Source organism: Sceloporus undulatus, unplaced genomic scaffold, assembly GCF_019175285.1.
Source record: "Sceloporus undulatus isolate JIND9_A2432 ecotype Alabama unplaced genomic scaffold, SceUnd_v1.1 scaffold_12, whole genome shotgun sequence".
Lineage (NCBI taxonomy): Eukaryota > Metazoa > Chordata > Lepidosauria > Squamata > Phrynosomatidae > Sceloporus > Sceloporus undulatus.
The window spans coordinates 117,476-144,368 of record NW_024802934.1 but is presented as its reverse complement, the minus strand read 5'-3'; the positions used below and the strand labels follow the sequence as shown (position 1 = coordinate 144,368).

Here is a 26,893-nt window from a genome sequence, read left to right as displayed (position 1 = left end):
CACCAGTGTCATCTTCAGACAACACTGGCTCTTTGGCTTAAACTGGAGATGATCACTGCCCCCTACAGTTGGTTACGACTAGGCAATCTTGTCAAGGGAAAACCTTTATTTTTACCATTAAAAAAGGTTATAGACTACTGGAGCAAAATCTTCCAATTTATTGAATTTAAAGAACCACTTTTATTGTTGTTTTGTATGTAGATGCCTGCCAGTTTTTTCCTTTACTTACTATTTGTTTATTACTGCTTGTTTACTAATACTTTTATTACTGCTTTTTTTTAACTGATAGTTCAGGCAAATGCCTTCTCCTGTTGTGTGAGTTGATACTGCTCTTATGTAATGCATTAAGGACTGTCACACAGAGGAGGGGGCATGCCTGTTCTCTACTAGCAAGTCTAGTGTTTTGAAATTACAGGGCAGAATATTTGAATTGAATATTGGAAAAAAACTTCTTGACAGTAACAGTAAGAGCAGTTTGGCAATGGAACCTAGAGAGGTCATGGGGCCTCCTTATCTTGATGTCTTCCAAAAAAAGGCAGGACAGCAACTTGCTGGGGATGCTTTAGCTTGAGATCTTGCACTGAGCAAGGGATTGGACTGAATAGCGCTTGAGGCCCCTTCCAACTCTTTGTTTCTGGAATGTACAACCTCACTTAAACATACATTAATTGGTTACTGTTTCCAGATATATCTGTTGAAGCTTAGTATGTATAAATTTGGACATAATTGGTTTATAAAGACAAATAGATTAGGAATGCATATGATCAAGTCTGTATCAAAAGTATCCTGAACACATCTTTTAAATAGAATAATAATAATTGCATAGCTCTTCATCTGCCTCATTGTCTTAGATCTTGATATTCCTCTGGCTATCTCACAGTGCTAAAATTTAACATGAGTTTTCCACACTAATAATAATTCCAAGTTTAAATTGATTGTATTACTTTATGAATATATTTCTATGAATATAAAGACAGTTTTAAATACAGTTACTATTTTTTTTTCTCCCAGTGGGATGCCATAACAGAAATGGATGAATATAATCGTCCCATTCACACCTACCAGGTATGTAATGTTATGGAACCCAACCAAAACAACTGGCTTCGTACAAATTGGATCTCCCGTGATGCAGCTCAGAAAATTTATGTGGAAATGAAGTTTACACTGAGGGACTGCAACAGCATTCCATGGGTTTTGGGAACATGCAAAGAAACATTTAATCTCTACTACCTGGAATCAGATGAATCACATGGAATTAAATTCAAGCCAAACCAGTACAGTAAAATTGATACCATTGCAGCAGATGAAAGTTTTACTCAGATGGATTTGGGTGATCGCATCCTTAAACTGAATACAGAAGTTCGTGAAGTGGGACCTATAAACAGAAAAGGATTTTTTCTTGCTTTTCAAGACATTGGAGCATGCATAGCTTTGGTCTCTGTTCGTGTTTATTATAAAAAGTGTCCTTTCACTGTTCGGAACTTGGCTATGTTTCCTGACACTATTCCAAGAGTTGATTCTTCCTCTTTAGTGGAAGTACGAGGTTCCTGTGTGAAGAGTGCTGAGGAACGGGACACTCCAAAATTATATTGTGGAGCAGATGGAGATTGGCTTGTGCCTCTAGGAAGGTGCATCTGCAGTGTTGGATATGAAGAAGTGGATGGGTCTTGCCATGGTAAGAGAATTCTTCATTGCATCCCGAAGCAATTTTTTTCCTTTGTTGTCTTGTGTTTGTTTAACCATTTGAGCCGTAGTCCAGTTTTTAAACAACTTAAAGGGGAAAGTTTAATTAGGTTTAATGGGCTGCCTCTTCACTCCAGAAATAATGCGGTTTGACACCATTTTAGCTACCATGGATTCATCCTATACACTCCTGGGATTTGTGTTTTAGTACGATATTTAGCTTTCTCTGTCAGAGGGTCCACTACAAACTACAGCTCCTAGGATTCCATAACATTGGTACAGCAATTAAAGTGATGTCAAACTGCATTATTTTGTCAGTGCAGATGCAGCCACAATTGATGCTCATCGTATATTATATTATTAAACTGCTCAGGGTGTTTTCTAGCCACCTTCACAAAGAATGCAAAATACATTATGTTCTGAAGGGGGGGGGGATCATTCACCAGATAATCCAGAATAGTTTTTCATTAGTTGTGACAAATACATTTAAATGGTTGCATTAATACCAAGTAATGAGGGCTGCAATACATGCTGTGTTCAGTGTCTGTGTGCAAATTAGAAAACAGGACAGTGGTACACCCACGGGTATTTCCAGTGCTACATATTTTATTGATCTGTGATTTCTCTGATAGTAGTGGTTGTTGTAATCATATAAATACAAATGTCTGTTACAAAACATAATAGAATTTTCACTGTTTTTGCATATATGTAATCATATGTGGGAAAGATGCAGACTTTTATACTATTAGGGTATTGCTTGTACAAAACACTCAAACTGATAATGGAAAGAAAGAATGCCACTCAGGTTAAAATAGTGAAATTAAGTAGCCCAAAAAGGTCTACTTTGATGTGGTTTAGAGGAAGCTTTGTTTTCTGGAGATTAGTATTAGTGGTGCATTCAGACAGCTATTAATGTTTGTTTTTTCAGTCATAGGTGTGGAAGTTTAATGAAATTAGGTTAGCTGAAATGGTGAAGTCTATCTAGTTTAAGGAAGCCATGTTACTGCATCCTGTCTTTATAGTAACTGTGTGGAATGCATTTAGAAAATAGTCATTCTATGTTTTAATACCATTTGATTCCTATACTTATGCAACAAAAGAGACAAAGATTTCTGAGATTTGATATTTGAAATTTAAATACCCAATTTTTAAAATTTTAAATTATTTTAATAACTTTTGGATGCTGTTCTTCTTAGTCTTTTGTTTATACCCAGAAAACACAACAATAGATGACATGGTAAGAGAGATAAACTCATTGGCTAGAATCTTGTTGGTGCTTTATGCTTACATAACCATTCAGCTATGTAGATGGTTGGACCTTCTACAAGTTTGCATAAGGTGTACAACTTGAGTCCAGGCTATTTGAAGGACTGTATCTCCCTGTACAAGCCCACCAGAGTACTGAGATCATCTGGAGAGGCTCTTCTCTCTGTCCCATCACCCTCTCAGGTGCATTTGGTGGAAACAAGAGACAGGGCCTTCTCAGTGACTGCTTCCAAGCTTTGCATCACCCTCCTTAGGGAGGCCAGGATGGTGTCATCCTTGATATCCTTCCAACACCAGGTAAAGACATTCATATGCAGTCAGACCCATTAAGCTGAGAAGGACTGGGTTTTTAATGCTGGGCTATACAAATTTTAATGGTTTGTATTTTAATATATTATATTTTAATTTATAACTGTTTAATGTATCATTGTTTTAATCTTTAAAATTGTTAATTGTTTTTTAATTATATATTTATGTATTTTAATATTTTGTATTGTTTTTAAATTGTATTGTTTCATACTTGTTTGCCACCTTGAGTTCCTACATTGGGAGAAAGGTGGGATATAAGATAATAATAATAATAATAATAATAATAATAATAAGGTATTCAAGACTTCCTTAAGCAAGAATTGCCATAGTCAACATTGCAACCTGAAAGATGTATAGGCAAAACTCCTCCTTCCTCCCACCAGTCTGAATATCTCAGTCCTGTCTGCAATACCACAGGATTACATCAACATAGTGTTATGCAACTGGAGTTCTCAACAAGTTCTCAGCTCCATAATAACCCAATTAAAACTAGAAATGAATAAAATCAAAGTAAGAAAGGCGCATATATATATATATATATATATATATATATATATATATATATATATCTTTTTGACTGAGGGGTGAAACACACAGGCCAAATATAGTGGGTTTCAAACCACTTTGAAGGAAAGACGTTTAGATAATGCATGGCTCTAAAGTGAGTGGAAACCAGATTGAGGCTGTGCTCTGGGGCTAAAAATCGGGGCAAACAGAACTCAGATTATTCAAATTTAGCCTGGAAAATGCACATCTTTGCAGCTGCATATAAATGCCCTGACGCGGGAGCAGTTCTAAAGGAGCAATTTATCCTAACCCTAACCTGCACATAAACACACTGGTACATGTAGGCATTAAAAATGATGGAACTGCATCATTACCCAAGTGTGGAAATGCAAAAACTGAAAGTGTGATACCTCAACTGGATATAAGTACAGCATACACAAACCAAACAGTCCAAGAGGGCACATGGGATGAAGGCAGCATGTAGGGGGGCATGATTATGGTTTGCTGGGCACACTGATTCCCTGTACCAGTGAAGGATCATAGAGGTGACTGTGTGGCTAATCAAAGAGGTGGCAATCCAGTAGAATGTCATCTAGGCAGCAGTCAGTCACCAGCACAATGTTTGTGCGACGGTGGATATGCATGGGGGGGGGGGGAGGTGACCAAAAAAAAATTACCCAGTGGCACAGCTTGATGCCACACTGTGGGTCAGGCCATACACATTTGAGCAGCCTTGGGAGCAGCAGGTGCAGACAGAAAGATTCCAAACCGCAATCAGAAAAAGTAACTTTGAGTCGCTTTTTCCTGCCCATGTGTACCACTCCTCAGTCACCATCTTACCGTGAAGCTGAAGAAGTCAAGAAGATATGATAAAACATTATGTTGTTTTGTTTTATGATAGTATTTCATTTGGAAAAATAAATCATGACCTACAGTATTACAGATCTTGATTTAACATGAAAATTCTGTCAAACACTAGGACCTTTGTAGTAGTGGTTTATGCTCAAAATACATTAATCATTTATAGAATATACTAGATAATTGTTAACCAGCTAAGTTTATATACTAACGCTTACATCATTCTCTTCCATAATATAACTGGTGGCCATACATTTCCACAATTCTAAGAAAATAATTGTAAAAATTAACAGCCTAAATCCAATGTAAGATTAGTAAAGGAAAGAATTCCCCTGTGCAGTGTACCGGCAAAATCCTCCTCCCTCCCAGTTGCAAAATGAGCAGCATATTTGTTCTAGTGTACACATTTGTCCTGTACACAGTTTAAAAATCTTCATAAACATAACCTAATTGGTTGCACAACTGAAAATTATTGAATTCTGTTCCTGTCTATGGTACAGATATTTGTGTCAATTAGCATAACATTTGTGTCAGCAGTATCACACTATTAGATACTATCTGTAGGGAGAGATGGGAAAATAAAAATATATTATTATATTATTATTATTATTATTATTATTATCATCCAGTGGGTTGTAGATTTACCTACATTTTCAACTACATTGTCATCTCTGTTTACAATGGCATCTGTATCTATATAGCTGTATAATATATCTATTGAAGCATCTGACTTACTGCCTGCTATGGCTGAACAAAAGAAAGGAACAAATAATACATGCCAATTCCATTGTATAAGTCTTTAATTCTGAATGCTACCTGAAATATCATAATCATTTTATGGCACCATTTCAAAAATGTAGTAGCACACTCTAAAATTAGACACATCAAGTTGCTTTATAAATATGTTAATAACAGACACACCTTAGCTGGTTTGTTCATATTCTATCAGCATGTCAGTATCATAAAGCAGCTTTTTGATTTGTGTCATTAGGGGCCTGAAAAGGTACCATTTTTAACTCAGAACTTGGTTTTGACAAAGGAATGACAGGCTATTTTTAAATTTGCCATTGTTTTCCCCTGAGGTGAGATCACCCAGTGGGTTTCCAGGGCTGAGTATGAGATTCAAACCTTGTAATCCCAAAGTCCTAGTCCAACATGGAAATCACATTGGACTGTAATTAAATTATCAATGGCATTAAAACACTTTGAAACATACATTAAAGAAGAATATGTGACAGTTAAAAAAACGCTACAGCAGTCTAGTAAAAAGTCCTGTTTGAAAATAATTCCCCTAACCTTGTTGGAAAAAGAAAATCTTTGCTTGCCAATAGAAGATCATCAAAGGGAGGAGGTCATACTAGTCACTTTGAAGGGGATTCCAGGGCCTAGGGGCAGCCACTGAGAAGACCCTCTCTCACACACACCCCTGATGTGCCTGTGAAGGTAGTGGCACCAAGACAAGAACTTCTTCCAAAGATCTCAGGGCTCAAGTAGGTTCACACAGTCCATCAGATAAATGTACCTAAGCCATATCAGACTATAGGTCAAAATCTGCTGTTTGAACTGAGTCGAGAAATAGTCTAGCTTTTCTAACAACAAAGTTGTGAACCAGGTGTGGTTCCCCACCTTTGTCTCTTTAGACTCAGACTTAAAGTTCTTTGCTGTATGTCCGTTAACCTGTAGCTGTTTGGATGTCTTTCTCATCACCGTCTGGTTTCCTGGGCTCCCAACCTATGATCAAATATAAACTTATACTGCTTGTGGAGAAACATACACTTCTCATTGTCTAGGCACATAATTAATACACTGACTTTACACTGTATATATGAAATTAAACATCTTACATCGTCTACATATGAAACACACAAGCATTACAATAAGGAGTTAGCTTTTATACTATCTCTAGACTCTGGAATAAGAGATGAAACCAACTATTCCCAAATAATCCCCAACAAATCCCCAATATTTTCCCCTTGAATGACCACTGAGTGACCTAAATGAACACTCATAACTACCAGATTTTATTCTGGAATGAAGTCTATGGCACTGGGGATACATTTTATCAATAGTGGCACAGCATAGTTTTGAACTACTTTTGTATCAATCTTGTCTAAATTCTGTTTCTCACTAATTGGATTGGTTGCTGAAGGCTGTGTTTATGGTTCACTGATAAGATAAATGAATATTTTAGTGTTAAGAAACGGTTTACAAAGTACAGTCTGGTACAGAAAATCAGTTACTGTTGCAGATACAGGAACATATATTTCATTTCATATTTTCAAAAATAAAATACAATAAAATAAAGGATTTTGCTAAATCAGTATGAGTATTTCTGTGATTATACCAAAAGGAGGTTCAAATGCTTTGGACCATGTTTGTTCAGTAAACACTGTAGAACATACACAAACACTGACTTGTAGCATCCTAAAGATTAACACAGGCATTACAGAATATGTTGTTAGCTAAAGCAAAAAATGTAATTCCTGATTTCACCACTCAATATTCAAGCAAAACTAGAATGTAGGTTTTAAAGAAATTTAATTCCGGGTCTTTTTAAAGGCACTGCTGATAAATTATAGCGCTTGAAATACTGAAACAAGTTTTTGCTATTTCCTGTAGATTATAGTACTTCTTATCATAATTTTTTAGAACTTGATTTAGGTCTTACCCACAAAATCCATTAAATAATTACATGTACTTACTACAAACCTTAAGAACGACATGCAATTACTAGTTCCAAATACAAGAGACACTGAATCAATGGAATCTACACAAATGTTAATTTATCAACCTCCTACTGACTGATGTTGGGACTAGGAATTGCATTTAGATGGCCCATCACAAACAGCACAAATATAGTTCTAGTGTATCATATCTCAAAAAATACTATGGTCCTTTTGACCAGAGAATTAATATATATCCATCGAACATTATGCAATGACTTTATACATAATATAGTATAAATTATTTGTGGTTACTGTTAGGTGGTTCTTCCCAGTCAAACCTTGTGATGCCTCTTATAAAAATTAATTGTATCTTGAAGATGCATATTTGATTACAAGGCCTTGATTATTGGACATAATTGATTTTCAGTGCACATTTTAATCTATATGTTACACTTGGAAAAATATGCACTGGAGTTGCAAACTTGGAAGGGAATTTTAATTGATTAGAGCAAATTTTAATCAATGTACTCTTTTAAAAACATTTTTACAATGTTTTTGAGTGTCTAGTGTAATAAGGATTGAAACAGAAAATACTGAAAAGTTTTCGTGTCTAGAAATCTCTAAAATGCTGACTTGCCATTTTAATTTTAATTTAATTTAATTTTTAAATGTCTTTTGAATATACTTATGCTGAGGTTTTGGTATTCATTTACACTTAATTAACTTATTGGTTAAAAGGCAAGTGGTCAGCTGACAATCCTTTGATAACTGACAATTCTACATTTCATTCATGTGGAAAATGCATTCTGAAAAATGCTTAGATGCATTCTATTATTGTCACAGACTGATTCTTATACAAGCTGAAAACAGCATGCATGTTAACATAACTTGTTACTTAAATTCATTCACACTTTTTGTAATACATGTAAAATATTTGGCTACATAAAGACAATGTTCTTTCCAGTTCTAATTGAAATGTAAGCAGCATATTTATTGATTTTATAAAAGAAATTTATATGCAGATTTGTAAATGTTTGTACAGTAGGAAGGCATATTATTCACTTAGAGACTTGAAATCATTACCTATGATTAAAACATACTTTCCTTGAAGTCAGGCTCAGGTTCCTGGGAAATCTACTTGCTGTTGTATTCTGCACAGAGACAGAATGGTGTAGTTGTCTGAGTGTTGGACTATGACTCTGGAGACTGGGGTCCAAATCCCTGCTCAGGCATGGAAATCCACTGAGTAACCTTGGCCAAGTCACATTCTCTCAGCCTCAGAGGAAGATCCCTCTGAACAAATCTTGCCAAGAACATCCTGTGATAAGATTGTTTTAGAGTTGCCAAAGGTCAGAAATGACTTCAAGACATATAACAACTGTATTCTGCCAAGAAATAAACATTTGTTATGAGTACATGCTACATTTTTAAAAGCTCATGAAAAAGGTGGGAAGCAGCATTAAGAAGATACAATAAATGAAACTTAATAAAATACAAATATAAAAATTCAAGAGAGGGGGATGGAATGGAATGCCTAAATAATGCTTCGAGTTTGAAAATATTAATTTTTTAGAATGTATCTGTTCCTAAATTTAAGAATGAATGCCTGTAATGATTAGAAATTTCTTAAAGTGTTATTTATAAACAATAATATGTCTATACAACTTTATAAAATCAGATACAGACACCTAAGTTAATCACTTTCCTTGAAGTAAATTATCAGTATCTGCCATTTTTGTATCTAAACCACAGGATATTGTCTGTTTTCCTTTGGGGTTTGTGTTCAGCTATGAAAGCATTATGCTGAGAAATGCAATTTCAAAATCAATAGATGATTTCCCTTTGCACAGTGTAGTTTGGGAAATGCAAACTGTGGTTAAGGAGTTTTCAGATTTTCTTCTGAGAACAAAGTTAATTCAAGATGTAAATGATATTAAATCTCAAGAAGAAGCTATAATGTTTACCAGGGCCAGTTAATGAATCTTGTTGTTTTCACTGTGCTGTGGTCAATGTTGGCACATTTTCAAATCCCATATTTTGTGTGAAAGATTTGCAATACTGTATAAATAAGCACTGTTGAAATTAAGTACTCACAGGTATCATAAATTAAACCAACTACATCTGCAAACAGCTCAAACTGAAATAAACAATCCTTTTGTGTAGATAAAATTCATTCCCAAGTTGGGGGCAGTTTTGCATCCCTTGGAAGCTGAAGAGCCATGGAGCACCATAAGTCCATGTGTCGTGCTGCATCTAGCATCAGGGCATAGCTAGGAGGGGTATAAGAACCCAGCTTGACTTGGTGATGGCCTCTTTTGGTTTCTAGTGACCTCCTCCCTCCCACTCTCTGACTCAGCACAGGCTGAGGCTGCTTGCTCTTGGGGGCCAAGTAGGAATGTTTTGCCTTGGTCACTTGATGAGCAATGTTAGAAAAAGATGATAGGGGTTGGTTAGTTGGTTGGTTGATTTTGCCTATCCTGCACATGACATATGTTTAAAATGTCATAAAATAGGTCACACATTGGTAGGTGGCATGGAAAATGGAGGAATGGTAGGGAGGTGAGCTTTGAAATGGCACTTTGGGAAAGAAGGGTTGGGTTTTTTTCTGGTTCATTGACATTTATGGGACTCAAGTGCTAGAAATTGAATTGCCCTTGGGATCTGCCTTGTCTCTATTTGAAGCCTGCGGTGGAGCAGGTCTTCCAGGTATCTGGAATGGGGCAGGTATTCCAGATATCAAGGCCGACTGCTATGGGCACTGGGGCCCAGGTGTCTCACCCTGTTTTGAGGAGAAGGAGATCATAGGTAGACTCCCAGCATCAACCAAATATTCTGCACCAGGAGAGGCCCCACTGCATGTTAGGGGATCTGTAAACTTTTAATAAACATGGCCTACTTTTTATAACCCATCACAGGTGTCTGGCTTCTTTATTCTGAGAGGATGTGCAATTTGTACTTTACCTGGGATATATTCTAATATTGTAAAAATGCCCTCCATTACTGCATCAAAATGATGGTTCATTGCCTGTTCATGTCAAGTTTATAGCAGGTTTTAAACGACCATGGGATCTTTTTTACCCAGTTCTTAGATGATGGTTTCATTGAACATTTTCTCTCTGTGAGTCTGTGAACATGCAAGCATGCACATGTGTGTATTTATCCCACAGAATTTTTTTCCATATGTTGAAAATTTCACAAGTACTTTGCACACTTTCTCAAATAATTTACTATTATTCACTTTCTTTGGTATTTGAGTTCATTATACATTTTGTGAATAATTTTCACATCAGTGCTCCCCCCCCCAATATTGCATAATTTCACACAATCACATATGTTAACTGTTTCTCATTTTGATATGACAGTGCTAAAAGCTACATGGGACAGTATTGTACATCATTTATCCAAACTAGTATGTAATATAATCTGTTGAAATGGTTAGATTTGGGGCCTGAACGGACAGGCCAAAATAAACCTGCTTTGGGTCACTTTGGAGGTATGCTGTTTAAATGACACATGCATCTTAAGAGGCCAGAAGCTATGCCAAAGCTGAACTGGAGCGTGGCTTTGGTGCGGTTTCCAGCCTCTTAGGATGCATGCGTCATTTAAACAGCATACCTTGAAAGTGACCCAAAGCAGATTTATTTTGGCCTGTCTACAAGTCTTAGTCTACAAGTAGTTTTTGATTGTGTCATCATTGCCTTCTCAGTAATTTCTCTTTGAAAGAGAGTCTATACATGTACTGTAAACATCCAGCAGACTATGACCAAAAGCCAGCTGCTTTGAAGACAAACATACACTTTCCATACTGCTAACCCCTCACTCTTGCTGAAATGTTTACTGATTGTGGCTACACAATGCAAACTGTAAAGTCAACTCTTTATAGACATGTGCACAGAATTTCCTTAATGTTCTACCCTTACTGTTCCTGGCACTCTTGTTGATGGCTTTAAACAACAAAACTACTGATTGAAAGCATATCATTCCAACCCAGCAAGTGTCACACTTCATCCCAGTCCATTCAGCCATTTCAGAGTTACATAGTAATTGTGATACAGTTATGTGAATTCTAGTGGATACTTTGTGGATCTGTGTAAACAGTACTGATTTCTAATAATATCCCCATGTGTGACAGTTTCCTCCAGATTTGCAAAGCATCTTGTCTTACTCCTCTTTCTGTCAGGAGTAGTGGCTTTATTCATCCTTCAAAATTTCAGATAAGCTCATCTTTTTCGTGAGAGTGATGCTCAGTGTTGCGTTTTGTGACAGAAAAATTTTTTGTGCATAAACCAGCTCTTGTAGCCAGGCAAATGTTTTGCAGATAGGGGTTGAAATTCAAAGTATATGGATTTAAGATAAATTGAACTGACTTCTCTCAGGATTACAATATACAGTAGAATTATATTGCTATAACAGAGGTAGAGATAAAAATCAAGACATGCAAGGCAGAATGTAACATCTACTGATATCAAAATGATATTAAAATAGACATTGGTGCAACAACCATTATCCAAAGCCCCATGCATTGAGCACAGGCTGGTTTCCCCCCCCTGTTAATTTTAATGTTAGAAAGTATTTTTGCAAATACTGATTAATGTTATTTGGCACTGATGTATAGATCTAGCTCATGTAACTATGAAAGCCACATAGTTTTTAAAAGATAAAATCAAACAAAAAGTATATCTATACTAAAAACAAAGCAAAACACCCTCAACTGATTCAAATGTTTCGACTCTCCTTCAATCATAGAATTGATTGGAAGAGTTGAAAGAGACCACAAGAGCCATCCAGTCCAACCCTCTGCCAATGCAACAATAAATAGTCAAAGCACTCACGACAGCCTCTGTTTTAAAACCCCCAAAGAAGTAGGCTCCATCATACTCTGAGGTAGCATATACTACTATCAAATAGCTCTTATCATCACAGTGTTCTTCCTAATGTTAAGCTGAATCTCTTTTCATGTAATTTGAATCCATTGTTCTGTATGCCAGTATCTGGATCAAAAGAAAACAGCTTTCTCCATCCTCAATATGACATCAATTCAAATATTTAAACACGGCTATCATGTTACCCCTTAATCTTATCTTCTCCATACTAAATATAACTAGCTCCCTAAGCCACTCCTCACAGGGCATGGTTTCCAGACCTTTCTCCATTTCGGTCACCCATCTCTGGACACGTTCTAGCATTTATTTATATTATTTACTTATGGCATTTATACCCCACTCTTCAGCCCTAAAGGCTCTCAAAGTGGCTTACAGATAGTTATTCAGACAGTTCCCTGCCCTCAGGCTTACAATCTAAAAAAGACATGACACAAAAGGAGAAGGGAAAGGTGGTGGGGAAGGGGATCAAGGGGATCAAGAGTTAAGATGAATTATAGGGGAGTCATCATCCAAGTCAAAGATAGATGGGAAGGTGGCCAGAAGGGTATAGAACCTTTTGGAAACATTCCGGATGGTTCAGTGTACTGAGGCTGTCCACAGCGTGCTGTGCTTTAATCACAAACCATTTTTAGGACAAAATTCCCGGCATTCTGTACTATTACAAATGGTGAACTGAACTCCAGAGTACACTTTTGTCGAATTTTGATGGATGAGTTTCAGTTAGTGAAACCTGAGGGCATGAACAAAGTGCTTGGTCACCTTATTTGGAGCATTTATTTGTGTATTCGATCCTTGCCCCTCATGGTTCATTAAAACCAAGTAGAAAAATCAACTGCGACAGGTGGGAACAACCAGCTGGGGCAGGGAGGTGATTAATGCTTGCATGAAGGGGTTATAGTTCTCTAAAAATAAAAGCCTGAGTCCCCAAAACAAGCAGATTGGCTCCTTGTCTGGGCAGGATCAGCTTCTTATTCTTCACCCAGAAGGCAAAGTGGTAAATCTGAACTTTTCAAGGAAACTTCTAGTTGTCTAGTTTTGTATTTCAGCAAAACCACACTTTCATTCTCAGCTCATTTTGACACCAAAGTCATTAGAGAAGAATGAGCATTACCAATAGAATGCTAACCATTCTATTTCTTTTCCAATGCATGTTAACCAGATATAATGTCTCTTTTTCTCTCTCTCATTTCTCTTTCCTTGAGGAATTTGTCCCTAGGACTTTGGCTACTGAAATGGAACACATCTGGTAATTTTTCCAAATCAGGGCACAAAAGCAATATGGCATTACATTTTACATTATAGACGTGTATTTTACAGATTACAGAAATTTATTCTCACAATGTAAGCTAACTTTACCTTGTACAAGGACAAAGTATTTATCTATCAATAAGATTAATAGCAATTTAAAAGCATACCATTTTAAAAAGTCATGCAGGTAAGGATATGTTTACTACATTATTTCAATCAGCTGCAGCAGTCCCATTTGCCTCCTAAACAGACATCAGGTCAAAGAGATCTTCTTTATTTATTAATGAGATTTATATGCCATTTCACTGGCAACTGCCCTTGGGAAACTTACTAGTAACTTAGGCCCTTTTCAGACTGGACTGAAAAGCTGGCATTGGGACAGACACAAGCCTACCCCCCCCCCCCCCGGGCACCCCAATGCCATGTGCCACTCTACATGGCACATGGCATCATAGCATGCCTCCAGAGCTGTATCCAGATGATGCAGTGCCGAAGGAACACTATATAGCCGCATTGCCATGGCTATGGCACCCATCTGAGGACACAAAAAAGGTGCTACTTTTTGCACCCTCGACAGGCTGGATCGGGGCTGTGGTGTGAAGTTGCCATGGCCCCAATCTGCCTAGGAAAGGGGCAGCTGGAGACCATCCCTTAGGGACGGTCTGTCAAGCCCCTTAGTAACATGTCATAACAAGATAAGATACACCCATAACAAGGTAGATGGTACTGCCCTTCTTAAGGAAGCAGACTAGTTCAGACTTTTACATTCTAATAGAAAATCTAATTAAAGATAAACGCTATGACTGTTTGACATACATGTAAAGTGTCACACAAACTGGGATTGTCCCATTGTTTCCTGTGTCAGGGAATGTTGTCCTATGTATTACAAATACAAAATAAATCCACTCAAATATATCTGTATATACATATTGTAAGCCATTGGTTTCCTCATCATCCTCTGATCCTCTGATGAGGCAAAAGACTCTCCCATAAATCTTATTATACACATAATAATTATGTATGCCCAGTGTACATTGTACACCAATCAATGCTTAAAAAGTAAGGCTTTTTAAATAGTGAAGCACACAGGCTTGAAAAGATTGTCCATTTCAGCAGATCCAGCTACATTTCAACAGGTCCAGCAATCCAATTTGTCTTCTATCCATCTTTGCCCAACTCTGGCATGGTACAGACCTCCCTAAAAGGGAGGCCTGCTGGCGCCTGTTTCTCCTCCACAGGGAAGCTGCAGCTGCCAAACTGCACAGCTTCCCTGTAGAGGAAAAAGAACCCGTGAAAAGCGGGTTCTTTTTACCCCATGGCAGAGGTGTAACAAGTGTGCCAGTGGCGCATTTGGTACATGAGCGCTGTGTGGCGCCGTGCAGATGCCGTGCGGCACTTACGTAACAATGGCAGCACCCATGTATACAGGGCACCACCAGTGTTACACCCTCATCACGTGCGAGGGTTGTGGGGCGTGTGTACGTTTTGCCCCAACGCAACCCGAGCACGTGACGAGGGCGTCACAAAAGCCCCATCTGTACCAAGCCTCTGTCTCAGTTGTACTTGCCATCCCACCTAACTGTCTCTAAGCTCAGATTTGTGAGGGGAGTATTAAGAAGAGATACTACTATTTGCTAGTGTCTGTCTCTAAAACATCTTGTCTACCTAACAAAAAATAAAGAGTCCTGAACCCAAACCTTTAGAAAAGTTAAGTCTGGAGAAGACTTCTGCTGGAGAATAGTAATGAAGATACCATGGATGGCCAAAACGACAAATAACTGCTTTATGGTGCAGAAAAATGGGGATCAGATATCAGATATCAATATTGTCAAAACCTTGGAAATATTACAAAACAAATTTCTCCGAAAGCTCTGCACTTTACCAAATGGAACTCCTGCACCTTTTTTGCGCACTGAATATGGCTGCCCCTCAGTTAAAACAAGAATTGATTTTACGCAGATAAGATATTTTAAACATATTGCTATCTTACCAACTAATCGTCTCCCAGCTTTGTGTTACTTGGAAATGTGCGACAACCAGTTCTGGAAATCAGGTTCACAAATTCTTTTACAAAAATATAGTTTTTCCGAGTTGAACGCTGTTATTGACATGGATAAGAGGCAATTAAGGGAATTCCTCTTTTGGACTGATTCAAGAAAAGATCTGCAGTCAATTAGGACCTCACAATTTTACTTTTGGTTCCCCTTTTTGAAGACTGAACATTTCAGAGCCAGATATTTGACAAAACTCAAGTCGCCTACTTTAAGAACTGCCTTCACTGAGCTACAACTTCAAGTAATTCATACTGCGGTTCTAGATGGACACTACAACAAAGTGCCTTTGGAGAACAGACTATGCATCTGCAGTCAGCCTTAGGTGGAGGATATTGTTCATCACTTGTTAATTTGTCCATTGTACAGCGCCCCTAGAAAGAAATTTTTAACATCCTTGCTGACAAACAAAAGTGGGAGCTCTACTGTTGATTTGGTCCAATTCCTTTTGAGTGACACCAATGACTATGTTACACATAGAGTGGCTCTGTTTGCCATGGCTGCAAAAAAGATTAGAAAGAGAGAGTTAAATAAAATTGCCATAAATTGCCAGGGAGACGCCAAGTATTAATTAGGTTTAAATGATTATATCATATTTGTTTACTAATATGCAGGAAAGATGTCCATTTTTCTATTTGCCCTTTTTTAACAGTTAACTATTTTTAACTGCACATTAAATGTTGGAACATTTTTTTTGTCCTCTGTATTCTGTGCCTTTTGTTTTGAATGTTAAATGCTTTATGCCTTTTGATATGCTCATTTTGTCATGGCCTTTGGCTAGTACAATAAACTTGACTTGACACTAGAAAAGACAATAATGTTGGCAGAGGCAGAAGGCAGTAGACAGAGAGGAAGTAGACATGGCAGATGATTAGACTCAATCAGGCTGTTCACAGGACTGAACCTGCAGGAGCTGAGCAGACCAGTTGAGGACAGAGGGTCATAGAGATGTCTCATCCACAGGGCCACCATGAGTCGAGGTCAACTTAAGGGCAGTTAGCAGCAGCAACAACAACAGCAATAATAAAGTGAAGTCACCCAAAGCACAGAAATTGGAAAAGCTTTTGTAAAACAGACTATATGTTTAAAAGATGGACTGGTCAGTCACACAACTCTACTTTTCCCTCCATCCCCACCTCTTCTCCATCTTGCGTGTGTTCACAAAAATGAAACATAAAGGATGCTAATCCCCAACTCTACCTTTCTGTAATCCAAACCCCAAACAAACCTTTACCTTAAGTCCAGGTTACACTGTAGTAGATTCAAAGGCAAGCCCACTTCATTCATGTCAGGAAACACTAGAATGAGTCTGAAGGAGCCAAATTAGATTCCGGCTTATCCCTAATAATTTTTCTAAGTGCTCACTAAGAGTTCCTATGTAACTTTTAAGTATATATATATATTGTTGAGATTTTAGTTTATTATTATTATTATTATTATTATTATTATTATTATTAGTGATGCCCCTCTGTCAATGGAAAGGCATCCATAACCGAGTAGGACACTCAACACTCAATCCTCCTGAAGCTTTACATAAACAAGCCAAATCTTCTCTAAATAATCGAGGAACCTTCTGAAGCAGTTTTCATGGGATGAGGGAAGCTGCAAGGAAAAGGTGGGCAGGCAAAGTTCTTCTGGGCAAGCACATGTTTGCTCATGTGGCAGATGTCACTCTTTGTATTTTAAGAATAAAATATACTGGAAACAGAGATTGTATCAAAAATGTTCCAAGAAGCCTCATTTTTTAAAACCAGTTACAAAATTATAATAACTCTGGAGGACATAGTAAAAGGGCCAAACTTGTGTTGATGAGAGTATGGTGACCTAATGAGGATGGTCTTTCAAACTCTAATTTGAAATTGATGTAACCCACAAAGTAAATGTTCCTAAGAGATAAAGAGATAAGAGATAAAGATGGATATTTGAAACTTATCTTTTGCAGTTTGTGTTCACCAGGATGTGCTCTCTAACTGCAGAATAAATTATGTAAAATAAGTTTCCTACCTACAAGTAAAACATCTAACAGAGTCGAAGACTGCTCTTGAAATGCCTCTCTTTAAAGAAGTATTACTTCAAAGGGATAATGATCAAAGTGTGCATAAATTCCCAAAGGACATGAGAATATATGCACAGAAGGATTTTACTCTGAACACCAACAATGAATGCTTAGTTATTTGGAATCTACTTATTATATAATAGTCACTATACATGTAAAATGTCTTAATATTGCTGTGACAGCTTGACTGTATCCCTACATGTTAAACATTTCAAAATTCATTTTATATGTATTCCTTAGACAAGATGAAAGTGTTAATTCCAATCAAAATGATGCACAGTCCAATAGCATCTCTAATGATTATAGGCTGTAAAAATAATGATGACCAATAATGTAGCTCAAAATCTTACGTCCCTTTTCCATATGTTACTGTGTTTCTTGGACAGTGTAATACTAAACAGTTATTTAAATTCATTTTTAAGGAGACTTTTGTATTTATTACAAAGTCGTGTTCAAAGTTCTGATTTCAGGTTTAAGTTTAATCCATTTATGTATGTTTCAGTTTTGGTGGATTCAGATTTTTTAAATTATTAAAATTAAAAACTTGGAGGAAAGAAAAGCCCCCCCTGCACAAATGTACTGTATTGGCTCCCTTTCTCATGTGTGGTGCAGCAGATGTTCATTGTTGTTACTGCTGATCAGTCCTCTTTATTTCTCTTAAAAACAAGCCAGGCACTTATGACAAGCAATAGTCACAAGACAGCAAGGAGGGGAATCACTGGAGATACTGGATGTGCAAATTCCAAAAAAGCACATCATCTTACACAGTTCAAGCATATATATATATATATATACATACACACACACACACACACACACACCATATTTGCATATGTTTGCGCATATGTGTCACATCTCAATCCAGTAGTAGCAATATTAATATTAGTATTATATCACCACATTACAATTTAGGACATAATAGCAATAGTACAAATGGATTGCATTAATACTTTGTTATAAATGATGTATTAAAATACAATAGTTGTCTTTGAGGACAGGACACTAGATTAGTTGGGCTACATTCTGTAGAGGAATTAGTGCCTCATATCATACATATATACTTATATTGGCACTGAGAAGATGCCCCAAATATGTCTGTAAAACAAAACTTTCTGACTTAAGAGCTTTACCCAATGAGCACATTTCACAGTGTCAGTGAATGCATAATAGCCTTAACTTCTATCACTGCAGTATCTATAGTTGGTCTACAATGCCAGCATAATGGTTCCGAAACTCTGAGCTATGCTGACTCCTTTTCCTACATTTAAGCACAATATCTTATTAAAATGGACACATTAAAAAAAACAATCTTGTTATGTTGTGTAATAAAACATTGGAGATTAATAATTTAAAGTGTAAATTAGAGGCTGATCTCTGTGTATATGAAATAGATTATCAACTGCATGTACAATTGATTCTGCAGTGTCTGTTACCATCAAATGCAAAACTATTATAATATGTCTTGGGACTGAATTATGATGAGGAAGGTATTAAAGGAAGACCAGCAGGCAATGTGACCTTGATCATTTACATTAGTGTGAGCTGTTGATTTTATACATATGTAGTAGCTATTATACTTTAGCTTTCTATGCATATAAATGTGCTTAGTTTAACTGGACAGAGTACGAAGCAAACCTGCCACAAGGCTTTATAGATCTATTTTAAACATCAGTTTTATCAGCCATCTGACATTTGCATGTAAATGCATTTCACTGACATTTTGGAATAACTACTTACCTTGCAGAGTACCAAAATTCCTATAGCTCAAGCTAGAGTATGTATATTGTTTAGTGTGTCACAGCCAAAAGCAGTATAAAAATTAAATCAAGATTTGTTTTTCATGTTTTTCAGTATAATAATGCATAAATATGGTGCTATAATACTAAAGGATGGAATAACTGCAAATATACAAGGGTGTTTAAATAAATACTATATAACTTTAAATTAGTTTGATTTAGCATCTTAGCTTTTCAGATCTGACCATTAATTTCATTTGAGTATGTGTGTGTATGTGTATAATCAGATACAAATTTAATTTAAAGTTGCTCTTGCCAATGAAGAGGGCATATTACCCTTCTGTTTTTTCCCCTGTCACTAAAGTGTAGTATGAAAAAAGTAAAATCAAATCTACAGATGCCCTTCAAACTTAAGATCTGCAATAGAAACTACTTTCACTTAGCCTGGGAACACACTTCTATCTATGGAATGGCACCAGTAGTAATGCCACTACGGTTGTATTGTGAGTACCCTGCGCAGTAACTCATGGGCTGCATCCACACTGCAGAAATACTCTGGTTAGACACCACTTTACCTACCATGGCTCAGTGCTGTGGAATTCTGGGGATTGTACAACTGACAGAATTCCACAGCACTGAGCCACAGAAGTTAAAGTGGTGTCAAACCAGGTTATTAGTGCAGCACAGATGCAGCCATGGTGTCACCATTCCCCATTGACCTCCTCCCATACCACACCATACAGAATCCTTTGTAATGTCTTTGTAATAATGTTACTTGTAAATCGCAATTCCCATGTATCACTGAATGCAAAGGCAAATATTTGTAACATAAAGAACTAGCAAAACTAAAATTATACCTTTAAAATACAGTATCACAAGCACTGACTAAATTGGAGTATGTCTTTGGAGACCAAGGTTCGATTCCCAGATTGCCCATGAAACTCACTGGGTGACTTTGGACAAGTCACATGCTCTCAACCTCAGAGGAAGGCAATGACAAATCTCCTCTGAACAAATCTTGCATTAAAACCATATGATGGGTTTGCCCTAGGGTTACTATATGTTGGACATAACTTAAAGGCACAGAGCACACACACAATAGCAAATAGTTATGACATAGACAACTAGCAAAATTAAAATTGCACTGTTTAATTACAATATCATAAGTACTGCCCAAATAGTAACATGTCATGTTTTTAAAGAAAATTTTAAAATAGTAAAAAAACCAAAACCTGAGGCAGCTTCTTTCTCTGCCCACTGGGCCTTGCCCCATTTATGCCATGTCTTCCATTAATCTTCAGGGTTTTAAAGAATAAGCAAACACACAGCCCATTTCTGCCAAAAAAAAAAAAAGGGGGGGGAGACATCTGGTCCACACAGCCAGCATCCTTCTAGTGACACCCATGTATCATTTTCCTTTGGATATAGCGCATAGAACAGACTTCTGAATGCCAATCCTGTTATGACATCTTGTTGTCCTGTTGCCAAAAGGGACAAAAAGCTTGCAAGAGTCGTTCGAGAAATGTTTACCAAGGTGTGCCTTAGCTTTCAATGTTGTGGGTTTGTTTTTCTGCTGTTGTTATTGTTCATTATTCTGCATAAACAAAGATCATTTTGGTGTTTGTGTGCTGTATAATGTGCGGGAAGGGGAAGTGGCCCACAGGGAAAATAAACTGGGTGGAAAATTGCCCTAAAGTAAGCAGACTGTGTTTTACCTAAACATCACCTAAATGTTTTCCAAATGCAACAGCACAAACGCTTCTTGAGAAATTCAATGTTCTCTGCCTAAGAAGGGTAGCCTTGCACAGAACAGAGGCAGCCTGGATCCTGGAGAAAGCTCCTTTTTTTTTGTTGGCTTGCTAATGGAGTTTAAGTTTTATTTCCTGGACTTTATGACTCTTTGGCCTCAAAGAGGCTGCTTCTACCCTGATTGGAATGAGACTGCAGGGACCGCACAAGCCCGACCCTGATATGGGCTGCAGCCTGCTGCCGCAGTCCCAAATGCGGTACTGGCACCGCTCCTTTTGCAGCTGGCTTTTCCTAGCCAGGAACACTCTCTGCACTGCTTCCAGCCACTCTGGGGGCATGCGTTGTCTAAATGCCATGCCCCCAGAGACACCAGAAGCCATACTTTACTGCCCTTCTGTTTCAGGCCTTTGTCTCCCAGAGCCTAGATATGGCCAGAAGAAGGGAGTGGATATCCCTCCATGCCATATCAGCTGAGGGACAACAGCAACATCTTAACAAAATGTAGGCCTGTGACTATAATATCATCATTTTTTTTTCTCCTCCAGTATGATTTTTAACATCTTTGTCTGATGAAGAGGCTAGTGGAGCTTTGAAAGCTCATGTATTTTGTGCATTTTTGGCTGGCTTGTTAATAGTATTGCTGCTTTGAGTATTTTGGATGTTGTTGTACTTTGCTGTATGGCCAACCCTTGGACATGTTTTCAAATGACCACCTAATAGCTTTAACATTATGGTTTGGTTAGTTCCACTCACCTTCCAAATCCCACCCAAAGACAGCCATTTCATCACTTCCCTTTTACTGAAGACATGCTATCTGTACCACCAAGAGGTTGTAAGGGCAGAAATTGGATTCTACCCGCATGGAGTTACCCACCTCTATCTGAACAGATTGGAGAACTTCCAATAAGGCCTTGCATTTCCATAAATTACATTGTTAGGAGACAAGAGGACAAGTATCTGAGGTCTTTTTATTTGACATAATATTAGTGACATGTTAGCCACTGATAAAAGGGACCTGCTACTTCTTTCATATTGGAAGCTATAATGTAACATTTCTCTCTATGTAGTTATGATTTTTAGTCACATCAGCAATGCAACTTAATATGTAAATGTTTACCATGATTATTTAAAACTACCATAGCTATGTTGTCTCAATCAAATAGTGTTATATTGAAGGGAGCCCTTGTGATTTCATGTTTATCATTAGTAAAGTCAACCCTTGGTATCTGCAGAGGTTTGGTTCCAGAATCTCCCATGAATAACAAAGTTCATGGATGCTCAAGTCTCATTATTTACAGTGGAGGAGTAAAATAGTGTCTCTTCTATAAAATAGCAAAATCAAGCTTTGCTGCCCAGCCTTGCCCCAGTAGAAGTGCCAGACTTGGGAGACATAGAGCAGCACAGGATTGAGGTTCCTACCTTTAGCCAAAGAAAATCAGAAAGGGCATACCTTCTGCATTCCAAGAGAGTTGCTGAGAAACAATCAGCAGCTGTGATAAGGGAGCTAGATGTAAGACACCAGGCAGACACTAAGCTCTCTTTATCAGAGTCTATTAGTTCACATTAGTTAATGCTATTTGATCTGACTCCTGGCTTCCTAGACCTTTGACTGCCTTTGAGTCCCTGACCCAGACACTTTGACCAACTCTCCTGCACTCTTGACCTCGGACTGGACTGCTAGTATTGCTCTCTGTAATCCTGAACTTTGGACTGGCTAGTGGCTTATTCTATTGGACGTTGTTTGGCATTGTTGAGGAACTGCTTCTTGGCAGCTTGGCATGTTTACCTTTTGCCCAGTAGGCTCTTATCAGCAGGTGAGTGTGTGTTGGCAGCATTCCCAGACAGCAATATTGTTTTGAAATGCAGGATCTCAATCTAGCCCTCCTGTTTGGCTGTAAAACCTGATCTCACAAAGGCTGGGGAAGAATACTGTGGAGGCAGCCCAGAGTATTCTGGTCCTTGGGCTTCCCTGAAATCCCCCCATTAATTGGGCGGTCCATTGCAATGCTAGGCAGTTGTTCACACTGTCCTGTACTGCAGCCAGCACACACAAACATACACCAATAAGGATGGCTCAACAAGGTAATTAGCTATGCAGCTGGAAATAGTCCACAAACCATGCAGGGAGTGAGAGAAAGAGCAAACCAAAAGCCAAAGCCAGGATATCAGGGATCATGATAGTCAGTCCAGGGTCACATCAGCCAGAGGGTAGCAATAGTCCAGTCCGTTCCGAAGTCAAGAGTCAAGGCAACAAGGAGTCAAGATACAGGGAGGGAGCGAGCGCAGGCAGCAATCACACCAAAGGATCATGCAATACACTCTGACCTTGCATTGGTGTCTCCCAGGTGGTTAAGTAGGAAACTCTCTTCTCGGTGCCAGCTGAGACTTGTTTGCCAATTGTCTCTCAGCAATTCTCCTGGACCAACACATGCAAGCACTCTCAGCCCTGCGTTGCTTAAAGGAAGGCACCTCCAGGCTTGGCTCTTCCCTCGAGTCACCACTAGGCTGCTGAGCCTCAGGAGGAATCCAACGAGCACTAGGACCTGGCTGAGCCTCCTCCTCTGGGGCTGGGAGATCACAGCTGGGATCTGGCAGAGCAGGATTAGCACCTGGCGTAGCCTCAATTTCCCCTCACACTAGAGGAGCTACATCCTCATCCTCTGAGACCGGCTCTTGGCTGGCCATGACACACACACACACACACACACACACACACACACACATCTCAATATACCACCTGGTGCTGCATCACTCACTGTGGGTGAGAACAAAATTGCCAGCACCGATCACATGGCGGGATGCCTCACTGTGACCTCAGAGAAAGCTATGGATGCTAGGAGCAGCAGGAGCACAAAGCAGAACAGCAAAACACATTGTAAACAGCCACCCAGAATTGCAACAGAGGGCTCTTCTGGAGAAATCCAAAGCAATCTAAGAAATTTTTACACCATTTTAAAATAGGTATATCGAGTGAGAGCTAGTGAGGCACGGTGGTTTGAGTGTTGAACTATGTAGATTGTCACATGGAGAAAAAGACCTCAAATAGATTCAGGATTGCAAACTCAAAAGCGGGTATTATCTCACATAAAACCACTGCCACCAGGAGACTACAACCCAGTCCCAGCCATGCTCAACTGGCCACTTTGCAAAAACAGAAAGCTCCAGTTTTTGCAAAACAGCCAGCTGAGTGCAGTCTGAGTGTAGTCTCCTGGTGGCAGTGGCATATGCAATAATACCCACTTTTAAGTTTGCAATCTTGAATCTATTTTGGATCTTTTTCTCCATATGATAATCTCCTAAAACTCTGGAAACCAGGGTACAGATCCCTGCTAATCCATGTACCTTGAGCAAGTCACACACTCTCAGCCTTGGGGGAGGCAATGGCAAACCTCCTCTGAACAAATCTTGCCAAGAAAATCCAATAGTAGGGTCATCATAATTCAGAAATGACTTGAAGACACAAAACAACAAACAACATGGCAGGTTCAGTGCTGAACTGGCTGGACATTGTCCAGGCAGTTTGCACCAGACTGGGGATTGGGCCCTGCATTGTTAACAGGGGAAGGTGTTTTATTTGGCCTGTGAAGACAGGACCTAAGTCTCTGGTCAGTGAGTATTGATACATACGTTTGTTCATGTGCAGCAGTGTTCATACTATACTTTTTTTTTTTACTAATAAGGGATTATTATTCTGAGCTGAATTCATACATGAGTTAATACTTATAATCTCTGCCCACAAGATGGGCAGATTCCTATTCCAAATCAGAAATCTGAGAGTTTTGGCAGCTATGTGTTGCAGTATATAGATAAACTTTAGCAATTATTAATATTTTTGTTACAGTTATTGGAAATGTATAGTCTTTATAATATAATTTTATTTTATTTTTTTAAAAGATAATTTTGCCCATGGGACCTTTGTATGTGAATTATCCATGGGACCTTTGAATTTATATTCATCAAAGAACATCTCCCCATGTATTCTAGCAAGATACTTTTGCAAATTAAGAAGACTTTTGGAATCATGAGCATATCAGGATGAACTGTTGTTTAAAGGAGAATATCCAAAAATTGCACCGGGCATACCAAAGCCCTTGGGCACACAAAACAGAACTCTCTAGGCCCCAATGAGTAGATGTCCAAAATAAAATTTGGCAAGATAAAATGAAAATACGAATGTAGGAAATCAATTATCCCGGTTTCTATGAATAACTACCAAAAAGAAACGCTAATGTTTTGGCTCAAAATGAGACATCTGCATGAATTTGTTTTGATGGTTATCAGGAAACCACTTGGAAGTTTCTTTCTATCATCTATAACCTGTTTTTTCTTTGCATTTAAACACAGAAAATATGTTGCATTGAAAATGCAACAACTCCCGCAGGAAAGCATTCTAGCAGCAGACAGTATTCAGTTATTCACCATGTGTCTGCTGTGAGAAATGTTTATCTCCCTTCTCCCTTAGGTAGCAATGGCTTTCTCTCTTCTAAAAGAATGTCTACTGGTCAGTGTATTTCTAATTCTCTCAGAACAGTCATTTACATATCAAAGGCCTGGGATGAGTAAACATACTTCATGGTTCCATCTGTGATTTCATTCCCCATTGAGACTGAAAATAAAATCGGAGTGCTGGTGAAAAAATGTTTGTCCTTCAAGTCCATACTGTTTTTCCTTTGAATTTTCACAGCGAGCTATGGCATATTTCATTTTTTTTCAGACTCTTCCTAACTTAAAACATGTTTCCATAAAGCAAGCACTGAAGAAAGAATAATCTGAAAAATTAAAAACAAACTCATTGCAATTTTTTGGAGTGAGAAAGAACAATTTCTCACTTTGTTTCTTGACATCCCAAAATATTATATTCTTTTATTTCTTACTTGTGGAAACAATGTTGATGGTGGTGGTGCAGAAATAAGATTTATTTATTTATTTCTCCCAAATGGGATTTGGTTTTTGCTAAACAGCAGATAAAACCCCAAGAGATTCTTTATTTCATTAACAGAGCAGGCCTATGCATGTTTACTCAGAGGTAAATCACACTGTGTTCTGTAGGAATTATGCCATAGTAAGTGTTTTTAGGATTTCTGTCTAATAGCAAACTTTGACAGAGAATTCTGTAAGGATCAGCAGCATAATTTCTTTCTTGAATGTTTGGGGCATGTACCATTATGGGAAGGGGTGTTTGTACTAATTGTTATAAGTTTCCCTTATGATTGAAGTAATTGTTGTTCTCTATTGAAAAATAAATTATATAGTTATGACTATAATAAGAGCTGCAGTATTGTTTGGGGAAAAAATCAAATGCAATTTGATTAAAAGGTAAGATTTGCATTAGTGGATTTGTATGAACTTTTCAATTTGACTTGAATTGCTGAAGTTTCTATAATTAATTACTGAAAGGGAAAGCTATTAATAAACTCCCCTGCCCCCATACTTTGTACATGTGAATTTACTGCAGAACATTTTCCTGGGAACTGAATTCTTAGAGAGCAAATTGATTGAGCTATGAATTTTCTTTGGAGGGGTTAAACAGTTAGAAATAAAGGCTTCCCAGCACTCATCTATATTTGTGCATTTATTAAAATACGGTGCAATTTTCAGTGTCTCAGTTCCTGGCACTGAAGCCTAGCTAAAGGGATGCATTAGGAATAATTTACTTTCTTTCTCTTCTCCATCCATTGTAAATAAAACTTGTTAGCTGGACTGTGAACTGGACTTCAGGAGCTCTTCGTCGTCTGTTATTTCTCACTAGAGGAGTGTGTGTTTGTGTCTTCAAGTCGCCTCTCGACTTATGGTGACCTCATGAATCTCATAGTGTTTTATTAGGCAAAGGAGGCTCAGAGGTGGTTTTGTTAATTCCTTCCTCTGAAACAGAGCCTACAAA

General features: G+C 38.0%; 1 protein-coding gene across 1 annotated transcript in view; it reads left to right on the top strand.

The window, feature by feature from the left end:
• LOC121917175 (ephrin type-A receptor 6-like) overlaps positions 1–26,893 on the top strand; it is a 282,385-nt gene that overhangs the window by 138,224 nt on the left and 117,268 nt on the right. The window contains exon 3 of the mRNA XM_042442898.1: positions 1,012–1,675. Within this exon, the coding sequence (XP_042298832.1) occupies positions 1,012–1,675 (664 nt within the window). The remainder of the gene's footprint in view (positions 1–1,011; positions 1,676–26,893) is intronic.